A 15,493-nucleotide genomic window follows, 5' to 3' on the forward strand; every position below is an offset into this window, starting at 1 on the left:
TTATCTTTTTTTTTAACGGATCATGCTCTTGGTGTTCTAAGAATTTCTTACCTAATCCAAGATCACAAAGATTTTCTCTTCTGTTTTCTGCTAAAACTTTTATAGTTTTAAGCTTTTCTATTTAGGTCTATGATCCATTTTGAGTTAATTTTTAGTATGGTGTGAGATAGGATCTAAATTTATCTCTCTGCTTGTGGATATCCAGTTGCCCCTGCATCAAATGTTGAAAAGACTATTATTTCCCTATTGAATGGGCTTCACAATTTGTGAAGGTTTATTTCTGGACTCTCTATTTTGTTCCATTAATCTATGTGTCTATCCCCATGTTGGTACCATACTGTTTTGATTACTGTTGCTTTATAATAATTTTGAAATTGGGAGATGACTCTCCTCTCATTTTGATTTTCTCTGGCAAATTTCTGTTTTGCTAATGTTGGTTACTTCTGTTTCCATATAGATTTTAGGATACCTTATCAATTTCTAGGGGTGGGGGATGGGGGAAGATTGCTAGAAATTTGATAAAGTGGTACTGAATCAGTAGATCATGTGACTTTTCTTCCTTAGCCTGTTCGTATGGTAGATTATAATGATTAATGTTTTTTAATTAAAATACTGAGTTTATTTCACATGTATGATTTTGTTTCCCCACCACTTCAATTTGGCTGACCACCACTACACTACTATGGCCTATCATAACATTCCATACATAATTAAAGCCAAGAAAATGGTGGAGTTTCATCTTTAAAAAATAAATAGGCACTTTGGACAACACATTCTTGGCAATGGAACCTGGATGTCATTTATCAAACACAGTAGGGAAAGTTCTCATTCTGCATTATAAAAAGGACATCCAGGTATTGATTGTTACAAAAATGCAATAAGGTGGAAATTTTCAACAAACTGTTTAAACTGTTTTCTTAAAGAGACTTTCCAGTGCCAGAGATCTAGAATATTGTCCAGGTCAGTCATCCAGAAGCAATTCTTCACGTAAATTGATGAACTTGTCTTCCACTTTGGGAAGAGAGCTATCTTTCCTGTACTTGCTCGCAGTTTTGTTTTAATGTCTTCTATTGAACTAGGTCCTTTTGATTTTTTTTCTTTCTATTTTTGAAGGATTCTTAACCTTTTGATCTTGGTGTTGATGATATTGAGTCTTTAAAAAAAAAAAAACAGTTTTACAGTTGCTTTTGGGGGAGGGGATTTGATGAGCTCCTCACTCTGCCATTCCCAAAGTTCCACCTCTGGACGAGTGATTTTTGACAAAAGTCACAATATGGAGAAAGCATAGTATTTTTAGCCAAATGGTGTGGAAACATTTGGGTATCCACATGCAAAACAAAACAAAAAAAGAACTTGGATCCATGCTTCACACCATATACAAAAACGAACTCAAAATGAATCATTGCCCTAGATGTAAAACCTAAAACTGTAAAACTTCTAGAAGAAAACAGGAAAAAATCATTGTGATCTTTGGTTATGCAAAGATTTCTTAGATACATCACCAAAAGTACAACCCACAAAAGAACAAACTGAAAGATTGGACTTCATCAAAATAAGCAGTTCTGTTCTTCAAAAGACAGTTAAGAGAATAAAAAGACAATACAAAGACTGAGAGAAAACTTTTGCATGGATAATAGACTTGTACTAATAATATTTAAAGAGCTCTTAATGTTCAACAATAAGAAAACAAATAACCCAATTAATAATGGGCAAAAGATTTGAACAGACACTTCATCAAAGATGCTCATAAAAGATGATCAACATCCTTAATCATTAGGGCAATATAAATTAATATCACAATATTACTTCATATGTATGAGAATAAGCTATAATTGAAAAAGACTGATAATAACAGGAGTTGGTGAGGATGTGGAGACACTGGAACCCTCATATATTGATGGTGGGAATGTAAAATGGTGCAGCCATATGAGGGACATGCCTGGGTCTTAGGTCTCAGACATCACTGATCTATCCTGGGGAGATACTACAATCGTTTGGAGGACAAGGAAATAAAAACTAAGACCACTCTGAGATATCACTATACACACACCATAATGGCTATAGTAAAAAAGATGGAAAATACCAAGTGTTGGCAAGAATGTGGAACACCTAGAACTCATACTATGTTGGTGGGAGTGTATATTGGTATAGCCACTTTGGAAAGCTGGTTTTATAAATTTAAGATGAACAGATGGATACACTATGGTAGTTGAACTCCTAGGTATATACTGAACAGAAATTCATACATACGTTCACCAATAGATAGCAGTGCTATTCCTAACAGCCTCAAGCTGCGAACAACCCAAATGTCTATCAATAATAGAATGGAAAAATATATTGCACCAAATTCATACAATAGAATACAACATGACAAGGAGAATGAACTATCTACAACTATGTGCAACAGTATGGATGAATCTCACATTCATAACATTAATGACAGAAGATAGACACTAAAGAGTATATCACTCAATTATATGAAATATAATTGTTTGACTTGATTTATATAAAATGTTTGACTCAGTTTACATAAAACAAAACAGGCAAAACAAATCTATGCTGTTAGAAGTCAGGATAGTGTTCACCCTTGGGTGGGGAAGGAAGGCCTGGAAGGGGGTACAGGGAGGGTTTCTAGGGTGCTGGTCATGTTGTTTCTTGATCTGAGTATGTTCAGTCTGTGAGAATGCATTGAGCTGTATGCTTATGATATACGCATTTCCCATATGCATTGTACTTTAATAAAATAAAAGACAATTGCATGCTAGAAAGAAAACTTTTTTCTTATGGGTATTGTAAAAAATGTTTAAGGGAAAATGAGGAAGTGTCTATATATCAGTGTTTAAAAAAGCAATGCTTTTTCTAGAGAAGTCTTCTGGTCATTCAACTGTAATAAACTATAATTATATCTTAGAATAACTAAGTGCAATGCAATGACTTTAGCCCATAGCAACCTACACAAAACTACCCTTAATGTGCATGTAGGAACTGAATACATTTTAACCAAATTGGAAGAAAAACAAAATCTTATGTATTGAAATTCAATTTCTCAACCATTCTTTCCAAACAGGAATCCCAAGGAAAGCAGAGGCATCAGCTAACAAAACTGAAAATCCAGGGTATAATGGCTCAGTTCCACTGTCTTAGGGTCAGTTACTAAGGAGGTGAGGAGTCTCTGGTCTTCAGTTTACAGAAGTGATAGCTTTGTGGGCATGGGTTAGAAGGCACGCGTCCCTTTTATAGGGTGTGAATCACCTGCTGCCCCAGCAGGGAATAATTGCCACCTTTAGATGTCTGTAACATTTAATGACTATATTCCTGTAACATAGGCTACAGCTGTGCCTAATTTCCAAATTTATAAAGTTAAACCTTAAGTTTAAAAACTCTGTTTTGCTTTTAAAAACATATACCATGGTGACTTCCCAAAGGGAAGAGAAAGAACGGTTCTTCATGGGAATCTTTACCGTGTCTTAAATGTCAATGATCACAAAAAACTTGTGGCTTCTGCGCATAGATCTGCATTTCCAAGTAGGTTTTATGCCTTGACTTCAGTGCCCTGAAAGTGTCTGGACAATGAAAACTCTTTTCCCCACCCTAAAAATTTGAAAAAATTTTGGCCAGTATTGAGCACTTTTATATCCCAAGGTATGAAGAAATAATCGGTACTGAATGTATAAAGTCCTTTATCCAAAAGGTGAAAGTCATCTCCTCAGGTGTTTATTTCTACTTGCAGGAGCTTGAGAGTCCCTGTATCAACTGGGTAACTAAATATGGCTATTGCACAAATGCTTTATCTGAAGGGTCTCCCAATGCATATAATTGCACAGCAACCGTGGTGATGTAGGAACTCGTATTTCCAGTTGACTGAAGGATGCTTGGCTTTGTTTACCTTCTCTTCACTCGAGCCATAGTCTCTCATATCTCTTTCCCCCTGTACAATGATTGCAGCATTGGGTGTTCCTCTTCCCCCCTGTGGATATCTGATATCTGACCCAGTTGTGATGTCCAGATGAAGCCTTTTTCAGTCACTAGCTTTATAGCGTTTTTCTCCACTATGAGTTTTCTGGTGTTTAATGAGATTCGATCTGTCAGTGAAGGCCTTCTGACATTCTGTACAAGCATAAGGTTTCTTTCCTGTATGAATTATCTGATGCATACTTAGTGTTGCTTTCTGGATAAAAGCTTTCCCACATTTACTGCATTCATAGTGTCTCTCTCCAGTATGAGATTTCTGATGTATATTGAGGCGTGACTTCCAGGTGAAGGTTTTTCCACAGTCACTGCATTTATAGGGTTTCTCCCTAGTATGGATTTTCTGGTGTGTTATGAGATTTGAGCGGTCAGTGAAGGCCTTTCCACATTCAGCACATATATTGGGCTTCTCGCCTGTGTGAATTTTCTGATGGACACGGAGTTGTGACTTCTTAGTGAAGCATTTCCCACAGTCACTGCATTCATAAGGCTTCTCTCCAGTATGAATTCTATGGTGTGCAATGAAGTGTGATTTCTGGATGAAGGCCTTCCCACATTCAGGACAAACATAGGGTTTCTCTCCTGTATGGATTCTCTGATGCACACTTAGTGTTGATTTCTGGATAAAGGCCTTCCCACATTCCTTGCATTCATAGTGTCTCTCTCCGATATGAGACTTCTGATGTATTTTGAGGCGTGACTTCCAGATGAAGGCTTTTCCACAGCCATTGCACTTATAGGGTTTCTCCCCAGTATGAGTTTTCTGGTGTTTAATGAGATTTGACTGATCAGTAAAAGCCTTCCCACACTCAGCACACATATAGGGTTTCTCTCCAGTATGAGTTTTTTGATGTGTAGTGAGATTTGTCCTATGAGTGAAAACCTTTCCACATTCTGTACATATATAGGGTTTCTCGCCTGTGTGAATTCTCTGATGCACGTGGAGTTGTGATTTCTTAGTGAATGATTTCCCACAATCACTGCATTCATACGGTTTTTCTCCAGTATGAATTCTCTGATGTGTATTGAAGTGTGACTTCTGGATGAAGGCCTTCCCACATTCAGTGCATACATAAGGTTTCTCTCCTGTGTGAATTCTCTGGTGCATCCTGAGTGCTGATTTTCTTGTGAAAGCTTTCCCACATTCATTGCATTCATAGTGTTTTTCTCCAGTATGAGTTTTCTGATGTATACTTAGGTCTGAATTCTGGGAGAAGCCTTTTCCACATTCACTGCATTCATAAGGTTTTTCTCCTGTATGAATTCTCAGATGTCTAAAGAGATCTGATCTCTGGAAAAAGGCTTTTCCACATTCGCTACATTTATAGGGTTTCTGCCCAGTGTGAATTTTCTGATGTGTGATGAGGTTTGACCTGAGGGTAAAGGCCTTCCCACATTGAGTACATAAATAGGGTTTCTCTCCTGTGTAAACACTCTGATGTACATCAATTTGTTGCTTCTGAGTGAAGACTTTCTTATTTTTGTCACATTCATGGGATTTTTCTCCATCATGAATTTTCTTCTGCTCAAAGAGATGTGACTTCTGGGTAAAGCCCTTCACATACTTAGTACATACGTAAAGTTTCTCCCCAGTATGCATTTTGTGATGGTGTATGACAGCTTGTTTGTGGCCAAGATGTTTTTCACATTGATTATGTTCACAGGAATTTGCTCCTGTATTAGAATTCTCATTCTTAGCAGAGGAAGAGGTACGGGCGAAATTGTTACCATTTCCACAAATCTTATCAAAGTTCTTTGTTGCACTGTTTCTATTATGATTATGTAAGTTTGAAGTATGCTTCAAACTCTTTCCAAATGTGTCACAGTTATGGAGTCTTTTAATTGAAGGAACAAGCTTGGTAGTCACATTAATTATTTTTTCAATGTTTTTACATTCATATTCCCTCTCTTTAATCAATACTTTCACTTGACTTAAAGGGTTATTCTGGTTTTCCTGATATCTCTCTAGCTGGTCATTATCTTGCCACAGTTTTTCTAAAATAGAACATAATGAGTCTTCTATGGGTTGATCAAATCTCTCACAGGAAAAGGAAATGTCTCTAGAAATTCCATGTTGTTGAGTTTCCCCAATATCCTCGTCTAAAAAGGAAAAGAAAAGAAAAATGACATAAAGAACAATTAGCAGTGGATATAAGGTATGTGTAGTTCAGACAAGATGAACCCAGAGAAATAGAAGAGTCCACATGTCAATAATAATGCCAATAATGTAGTAATACAAAATTATCATGGAATACTTAATAGAGGCAAAGCAATTATATACCATGTAAGATTCGTCAGGCACTGCTCCAAGTGCTTTACACACAATAGCTCATTTAATCCCCACTAAACCTTGTGAGGTAACTACCATTATCAATTGTTTTACAACTGAGAAAACAGGGGCATACAGAAATTATGTAACTTGTTAGATGTCAAATAGCTAAATAAGTGAGAGAAATGGGATTTGAATCCTGAGAATCCAGCTCCACTATGGAGGAATAGTGAATAGAGTAACGAGAAGACACTGAAACCTGTTAAGGGGAAGCCTGGCCTGGAAGACATATTTCAAAATGTATGTGCTTATTACATATCAGCTCTAAGACCTTACTAACCTCTCTGCTTTCTCTTGCTTCTCCCTCTGAACCATTATGAGCATCAACGTTAAACTTATATGCCTCAAACACCAATTCCTTTATATCTATAGGAAAACTTGCAACATTGCCATCCTGTTTTAGACAAACAGTAAATAGACATCTGTGCTCCAACTCTTAAGCAGCTGCAAGTTTCTTTTGGTCCCAGGAATACACGCTTTTGACAAGAAGTGTAAAATAGGGAGGGAAAGCCATGTGTGGCAGACACTGCCCTTCTTTCATAGTGATAGGATGTGGTGGGGGCCTCACATTCACCAGTCTCAGTTTGTTTTCACCACTGGAATATGAGCAGAAGTGATATGTGCTGCTTCCAGGCAGGCCTGAAGACAGTGGGCAAATCTCCTCTACTCCCTCTTCCCCTTCCCACTGGACTCCACAGTGACCCATCAACTGTGCAGTTGACAAAAATGTCCTAGGAGATGGCAGAGCAATGACTTGGAACGTGGTCCCTGAATGACCTGTCAGGATCAGAAATGACTTGTTAAACTGGACCCATTCACCTCAGAATTCTTATATAATTCTTATATATACATCCACATTTAGCTTGTTGTTGTGCCCCTCTGTGCATATTCAAAATGTGTTGTCTTTCCAATATCAGCTCTAATTTCAGTACACCTCTAGAAAGGTTATATTTGCTACAGATTTATAAAGCATACACTGTACCACTCATATTGATACTCAACTTGGCACACCTTTATGTTATAACAGAAAGAACCAATACACAAAGGCTGTCAGTGTTAACATTTCATGCAACTCAGTTGTCTTCCCTTTCCAAATATAATACATGATCCTTTGAATTCCTCTGAGCAGATGCTTGAAAAATCCTGAATGAGAACAAAACATCCTCCTCTGCCTATCTCCCCAAATTCAATAAATTTAAATTCATTACATATTTTCTACATGCTTCACCTCAGAAAACTGAAGAATAAGTGTGCCACTTATCAATTTATTGCCTCTCAACTCCAAATTCACCCTTCCTTGCCTGCTCTACAAAAATGGATCTGGGTCTCTTTAAATATTTTTTTCCTTTGCCAGGCATGATGTTAAGCTCTGCCAGTACAGAGCGCTGGAGAGACACTGCAGGAGGAGGGGGTTTTGCTTCCAGGTTTTAGGGGGCTCACTCAGCAGGCTCTTCCAGCAAGGGCAGCTTGTCTAGCACCAGGCTCCTGTAGAGCCAGTGGCTTCACCAGCATCTGGCTCCTGACACACATGCAGCATCCTCAGCACGCAGGTCTTGTGATGTGGGTGACTTCTGCAGCACCTGCTCCTGCAGCTCATATGGCTGCCCAAGCACCCAGCTGGGGCAGCACACTTAGTAGCTTCTCCAGCTCCAGGCTCCTGCAGCACATTGCAGCAGCAGCACCCAGCACCCAACAGCTTACTCTGACACCCTTCTGGATGATTTGTAGTGGAATACTTCTAGCGAGACACCTCTCATGAACAGTGATAGACTTTGGATGTGTTCTCCCTACCAAAACTCATGTGGAAATCTGATCCCCAATGTGGCAGTGCTGGAAGCTGTTTGAGTCATGGGGGTGGATCCCTCATGAATGGATTAATGCTCTCCCTGGGGGAGGAGGGGTAGTGAGTGAAATCTCACTCTATTGGTTCCTGTGAGAGCTGGTTGTTTAAAGACACTGGCACCTTCCCTCTTTCTCTCTCTTGCTTCCTCTCGCCATGTGATCTGCTTGTACCCGCTGGCTGCCTGCTGCTTTCCACCATGAGCAGAAGCAGCCTGAGGCCCGTGCCAGATGCAGCTGTCCCAGAATCATGAGCCAAATAAACCTCTTTTCCTTATAAATTACCTAGTCTCAGGTATTTCTGCTATAGTAACACAAACGGACTAATACAAACAGTTTTCTCTGGAACCCGAGAGAGCAGATTTCCAGCAAGTTCCACCAGCGTGGCACCACAGCAAATCTTCTGCCATGCCATGAGCCACACCTGTGCCCTCCTAACACGGTTTGGATCTCATCCCTGGGAAGTAGGGGAGCCTCTTCCTTGGGCACAGCATTAGCGAATTGGCTGTGCCTTATACTCATATCTGGTGTTCTTTATTTTTCAGAGTTGTTTTTACTTTTTAGTAGCTAATCCCTCATTACTCCAATCTTACTAATAATCTTTATCTTAAACTTTCCCTGTTCAAATTAATGTGTGGTTTCTCTCTCCTGATTAGACCCCGAGTTACACAATAAGAAACAGGATCTTAGTATGCATTAACTTCAAAACATCATGTTGTACATGATAAATAATACAATTTTTGTCAATTAAAAAATTAATTAAAAAGAAACAGGCTTTTAAAGCTGGAGACTTTCTAAAACTATAGTGGTAATAGCCTCAGTTACCTCACACCCTAAAATCCTGTGCTTTTTTCTGAGTTCCTGTGGGACAGAGGATGAGAAAAAGGAAAGTGCCATGTCTGCTGGAGTAATTAAGAGTCATTTCATGGGGCAGATGGAATCTGATCACAAGGCAGAAAATGTATCATCTGAATAGATAGAGCACAGAATAAAGAGTCAGATTCAGGGAGGATTATCCAATATGGTAGACATTAAGAAAATATTAAAAATGGAGTTGAAAGGCCAGCTCACTTAGGAGAGTGTGGTGCTGATAACACCAAGGCCACAGGTTCGGATCCCTATATAGGGATGGCCGGTTAGCTTACTTGGTAGAGCGTGGTGCTGACAACACCAAGTCAAGGGTTAAGATCCCCTTACCGGTCATCTTTAAAAATAAAAAAAGAAAAATGAAGTTGAGCAGAGGTTACGGAAAATATGCAAATACAAGTTTGAACTGGAAATATGTGACCATGTAGTTTATCTCTCTGAAAGAACAGCTTAATTGTCACAGACTAGGAAATGGGGAGCAATCATAGGTTTGTTTCATAAAGCTCATGACAAGATAAACAGAATGTTTTAGGTAATAAAATCTGTCATTAGCATTTAAAATGAACTAGTAACAAGAATGGAATCAGCAAATCTAATCAGGAATATAATAATCACAATTCAGGCAGAAGAAAACCTGATGCTGATTTTGGGGGAACTGAGAAGATGAACTAACTGAGAGAAGAACTGAGAATGGAAAATAAGATCTGCAAAAATGGAAAAGCAGTAGGTAATACAGATTAGTTTAAAAAAATGGCTGAGAGGAAATATTTAAGAAGCACTGGCAGAATATGAAAGAATTTGGAAGGTGAGAAGGGTTTCTGACATGTGAGGTGGTTATTATGATTTCTGATATACTGGGAATCAAGAGAAACATCTCATAAGAACTCCCTGGGTAGCTAAACATAGAACTAAATCTCCAGTAAAAGAGAGAGACTGGGAACATCAAAAGAGTAGGCATCAGAATTTCTGTATGGCTGCATCACTGCATGGATATGAAGAAAAGACTGGTGAATAGGAGACAGGGTCCCCAGAGGAACCTTATTTGTGAGGAAAATGAGGTGGAGAAGGCTGGAAAAAAAAAAGCAAATAATAAGTTGGATGCAAATCAGTAAAAAACACAAGTTGAAGAAGCTTAACTGAAACAAGGAAAATGTTCTGAACAAGGAAAATGTTTTGAACAAGGTAATTCATAGGAGGGAAACTCAGAAAATTAATAGGTAACTCATGAAATACTCAAGCTAGGTATTAGAGAAATGCAAAATAAAAAATGAGATACCACTTTATACCCATTGTTGGCCAAAAAAATGGGAAACTTTGGTACTACTAATTGTTGGCAGAAACTCTGGAAAAGTAAGAACCCTTTGCACTGTTACTGGGAGTATACATTAGTGCAGCCAATCTGAGAATAGTATGGTGGTACTCAGTCGAATTCAGCATGAGAGTACTCAATGATTAGGCAAATCCTGTCTTCTCCACATACCCCTGAGAAACTCTCACACCCTATAAGGAAACATTTATATAGAAATTTATTGCAAAGTTGTTTGTATTTGCTGGGAGTTAGACAGAACCCTCGGTGTCCATGACTGGGTGAACAGTTGAGTAAGATGCGGTGCTGACCCACTGTGAAATGCTGGGCAGTGATTTGAAGAACAAAACCAGATGAACACACTGCAATATGCACAGACCTTAGGGACAAGTGAGAAAAAGGAACAGAATTAAGACACATAGCATGATATGGTTGATATATACTAAAAATATATGCTCATAAACTAATACTACAGGCTTTAAGAGAATACCACACAAGTTCAAAGATCACACTAGACCAGTTGCCTGTGGAGGAGGCATAAGGAATAGATATGGGGAATTGGAATGAAGGGAAGAAATTTTAAAACACACGAATGTACAAGGAAAGAATCTAAGATTGGGGGTGGAGGTGGAGTAGGAAAACTAAAAAGGTACTAGATAAGATAGGGTGGTATGTGATCTAGAGTATAAAGATTAGAGACAGCTCTCTTGCCAACCAAGCAAAGAAGAAGACAATAGATGTGGCAAGGGTCATACTGGGAGATGGCATCTACATATCTGAGGGCTACTGTCAGCTATCTCCAATCAACTGCAAAAGTTTAGAACTTTCAAGATGTTATCTTCAGAGCCTTTCAAAGGCATCAGCCTCTCCAAGAAAAAGTGAGATTTACTTCCATGTCCCTCATCTGCCTGGGTCCCACTCACTCACCTGGACAGCTCTGATGTGGGGCCTCTCCCTCCAACATCCATGGCCCCTGTCCTTGCTCCAACTTGAAGATGGCCTCTGGTTTGGGGATTTGGTAGCCTGTTAACAGGACATGATACAGGATTGGATCCAGCTGATTGGGTTTCAAGGGCCTTTCAATGCTCTTCAGAAAGGTACCCAAATTTCAAAAAGGGGCTGAAGAATCCCAGACAAATAAGGATGACATCATCACACACTTCAGATGTCTCAGAGCACTCAGCAGCTGAGAATGGAAATGGTCTCATTGAGGCCCCTGGCAGATGCATGGGGCGGCTGTGCTTACCCACGGAGAGCAGGTGGCTGTAGTTCTCCAGTGTCACATCCCTGTACAGGCGTCTCTGAGCAGCATCCAAGTGCTGCCACTCCTCCCTGCTGAAGTCCACAGTCACATCCTTGAATGACACCAATACCTGTAAGGACACAATCCTGTTCAAGGCAACATGGTCAGCACTGGGGGATGGAAGGAGATAGATAAGAAGTTGGTTTTAATTCTTTTTACCATAATGTATCATATAGAGTTTTCACTAAATACCTAGTTTTGTATTTTATTTTGTGAGAGGAAAGAATTTATTAAAGTATCTTGACACTCATTGTGTGCTACTTTCATTCATTTATTCATTCATTCTTTTTTCAAAAATGAGAATTTAAATGGGCTTTTTTCAAGTCCTCTAGTTAACTTAGGAACTAGATACGATGAATTTACCAATCGATTATGTACTAGATGTTGTCCTAGGCAATGACAATATAGAATTGAATAAAATATAAAACTTAAGGACTTGGATAACCAACATAGGAAGACACAAAGGGGGCTAAAGCATCTGGAAGAAAAGGATGGGAGGTATAAGGTTAGGTTACATAGAGATAGTGGAGTAAGAATTATCTAGAAGGGAGAAGCATGAACAAAAGTGTGGAGGAAGGAAAAAAGAAAAATACATGGGGGATTCAGGGAATTACAAATAATTTTATATAAAGGAGAGGAGTCTGTGTAGTATATTGACAAGGTGGTTTTGAGGAAAATTCAGCAGAGATATATTGGGGTCAGAACAAGGAACAAGTCTTTTTTTTTCCTAGTAGAGAACGGGCTGCGATTTATATGCAGGGAAAGACCTGATCATAATTGTGTGCTTTAAAACAGTATTCAGATGCATTAGGGGGAATGTTTGAAATGGGGAGACCAGAAGACCAGTCTGGAGATGCACTGCAGAGTTAGTGTGAGAGAATGAGAAAATCTAGACTTAATGTGCTCGTTGTAATGGGGATGTAGAGGAAGGTGTTGATGCCATGTTTTAAGGAGGCAGAACTGGGGGGAGGGTGTGTGTGAGAAAAATAAAGAATTCTAGGGCAATTCTCAGTTATTGGTTTTCTACAACCATGTTAGACTGTGATGCTATGTGCTGAGAGAGGGGCTGGGAGAGTAGGAGGCAGTGGGGAAGAGGATGAAACAGGATGTCCTTAGTGCTTTAGCCCAGCAAATCGGGTTGGCCCAGGGTTTAAAACCCAGGGCAGGTTGTTTTCCGTGGTCCTTCATCTGCAGGACAAATGGGGCATGCGCAGATGAGACTCCATCCACCCCAGCAGTTTTCCTGAGCCGTGGGGGACCAGCTCACAATCTTAGGCTTCTGTTGTCCCTTGCTGCCTATCTGTAAGTAAGAAACCTACTCCATGTGACTTGTGTGTGGGGGGGGTTCTGTCTCACTGGACTCAGACAAGCTGGTAGCCAGTGACCACTGAACCTGCTTTGTCTGCTGCTCCCTGTCCTTCTGACAATTCTCTGTTCCCTGGGGCCCTGCAACTGCTTCTCCCACACTCTGGCTTTCCCTGTGTCCTCTGGCTGCTCCCTGACCACTGTTTTCTTCGTCCCCAGACTTCTCCCTGCTCCCTCTGCAGGTTCTTGTTCCCTTCAAGTGTTTGCCATCTGACTATTTCTTGGTCTCTCTGCCTACTGTTCCCTCTACATGTTTCTTGTTCCTTCTGAGTGCCCTTGTTCTTATTTATTCCTTCCTTTGGTTGTTTCTCTAGCTGTTAATCCCTTCTGTTTCCTGTTCTGCTGTCCTGTGTTCCCTTAGACAGTTGTCCCTCCAGCCTATCCTTGTTCTGTGGCACCATTCTTCTGATGGTGCCCTGTCCTGTTTCCTGGTCCCTAAGAGCCCTTCTTGCTTCTTCCAGCTGCTCCTGGTTCACTTAGACTGGCTGCTGTTGGACTCCTTGGACTATTCTCTGGTCTCCTGATTCTTCCCTGTACCTTGGACAGTCCCTTGAGTACATTTCTAATGTGCTCTCCCCTGATGTTCGTGCATCTGCCCCCCAGCCCACACTCAACCTCTAGAGGACAGTGCTTCCGTGTTCTGTGCCACGGCTGGATTCTGTACTCCCATCGTCTCCATTACTCATATTCCATCTGACTACTGGTTGGTTCCACTAGTTGTTTCCTGGGTAGGGTAACAACCATCCCAGTTTGCCCAGAAATTTCCCTATTTTAGTACCAAAAGTCCCATGTCCCCTCAGTCACTGGCAAACCAAGATGGTTGGTCACCCTACTCCTGGGAACTCTGGCTGTACCCAACCTCTCCTTGGATTCTTCAACTGTGCCCTAACCCCAGTGACCACTGCCTGGGACCTCCGGCTATTAACTTGCTTCAGTCATTTATGCTATCCCTTCTGATTCTTCTCTAGGCTTTCTAGCTGTTCCCTGGTCAATCAGGCTGCCACCCCACACCAGGCACACATTGAACACTCGTGTTGCCTGCCCCCTAGTTCCTCTGGTTATTTCCTGGGACCTCTGGTTGACTCCCAGCCCCATGCACATTTTTGCTGTTCCTTCTAGCTGTTCCCCAACCTCAGTGACTGTTCTTTGCACCATGTGTTCCCTGCTAACCTAGGCCTTTCCTCAGCCTTAGAGGCTCTTCTCGCACCTTTCCAACTGTTTCACAATTTCTGTTCCTTCCCTGATCCCTCCGCCTGTTCTACAGCCTCAGCAACTGTCTCCTGGTCCCTCTGGCTGGTACCCATTCTCAGGGTCATGTTTCCCATTTCCTCCATTTCTTGTGCCTTGTACCTCTGCCTTTTCCCTATGCCCTCAAATTCTCCTCTAAACCAAGGAACTGCTCCCTGGCTCGTCTGGAAGTTGCTTGTCCCTCAGGCTCATACCCACCTCCTTGAATGTTTTCACTTTTTCCATTTTATCTGATGCTTCTGTTTCCTCATCCCTCTGGATGGTCCCTGCTCCTGGCTGCTGTCTGGTTCTTCTATTTCCTGGTCTCTCCTCCTATTTCATGATCTTTCCAATTGTTCTTTAAGCCTCTGGCTCTTCCCCGATCCCCAACGATCATCATTTCTCCAGCCTCTCTGGCTGCCACCCAGTGTCTGACATGTTTCTTCTGTTTGTCCCACTGTGCCTCCACCTGCTCCCAGGACCCCTTGGCTGTTCTCCATCTCCAGTAAGTACATCATGGCCCTCCAGCTGTCCCCTCGGCCTTCTTTCTCTTACTGACTCCTCTGCTTGTTATCCAGCTCCAGCCACTATTTCTCGCTCCAGCTGGCTGCTCCGCAACCCCTGGGGACATTTTTCACTGTTTTCTCGGTATCTCTTCCTATACCCTGCTCCCTGACATCTAATGAAAAAACCAAGAACCTAACAAATAAATAAGTGAATAACTAATATTCACCAGTGTCTTGGCCATTTCCATCTCTTCTTGGGAAGGGCCAGAGATCTGTGGCTGGGAAGGAAGAGATGAATGGAGAAATGTGCCTGGCAGAGCCCAGAATCATTTGTCTAGAATCCTCACACATCAGCTGGGCAAGAGGCCATCTCCAGGACTGGGGATGACCACATTGTTGTGGCCCCAACCTGTGGGTCTGTGACTGATACGATGAGCAGAGTTTAGACAAGGCAGAAGTGTAATATCATCAAGTATTGGTTCATTTATCATTTAGTGCCCCTATACCTTTGATTCAAAAATATAATTTCAATGGCTTGGGCAAAAAGATTTAAATGTAGGAATTTTACTATAGCAGTTTTAATCACAATAGAAAACCTGAAACACTCTCACTACACGTTAATAGTGGACTGGTTGTGGGGTGATGGGGAGATGTTGGTCAAAGCATACAAAGTTTGTGATAGAAGGAACAAGTTCTTGAGATCTATCACATGGCATGGTGACTATAGTTAATAACAATGTAATATATATTTCAAAATTGCTAAGAGACCAGATTTTAAATGT

General features: G+C 40.8%; 1 protein-coding gene across 6 annotated transcripts in view; it reads right to left on the reverse strand.

Moving 5' to 3' along the window:
- Window positions 1-2,524: 2,524 nt before the first annotated feature.
- Window positions 2,525-15,493, reverse strand: part of ZNF41 (zinc finger protein 41) — a 37,367-nt gene continuing 24,398 nt past the window's right edge. For all 6 annotated transcript variants that reach the window (XM_063083638.1, XM_063083634.1, XM_063083637.1 and 3 more), the window contains 3 exons: window positions 11,557-11,683; window positions 11,238-11,333; window positions 2,525-6,069 (listed from right to left, as the gene is read on the reverse strand). In XM_063083638.1, the coding sequence (XP_062939708.1) occupies window positions 4,019-6,069; window positions 11,238-11,333; window positions 11,557-11,683 (2,274 nt within the window). In that variant the 3' untranslated portion in view covers window positions 2,525-4,018. The remainder of the gene's footprint in view (window positions 6,070-11,237; window positions 11,334-11,556; window positions 11,684-15,493) is intronic.

This window comes from Cynocephalus volans, chromosome X (assembly GCF_027409185.1).
Source record: "Cynocephalus volans isolate mCynVol1 chromosome X, mCynVol1.pri, whole genome shotgun sequence".
In the NCBI taxonomy this organism is placed as follows: domain Eukaryota; kingdom Metazoa; phylum Chordata; class Mammalia; order Dermoptera; family Cynocephalidae; genus Cynocephalus; species Cynocephalus volans.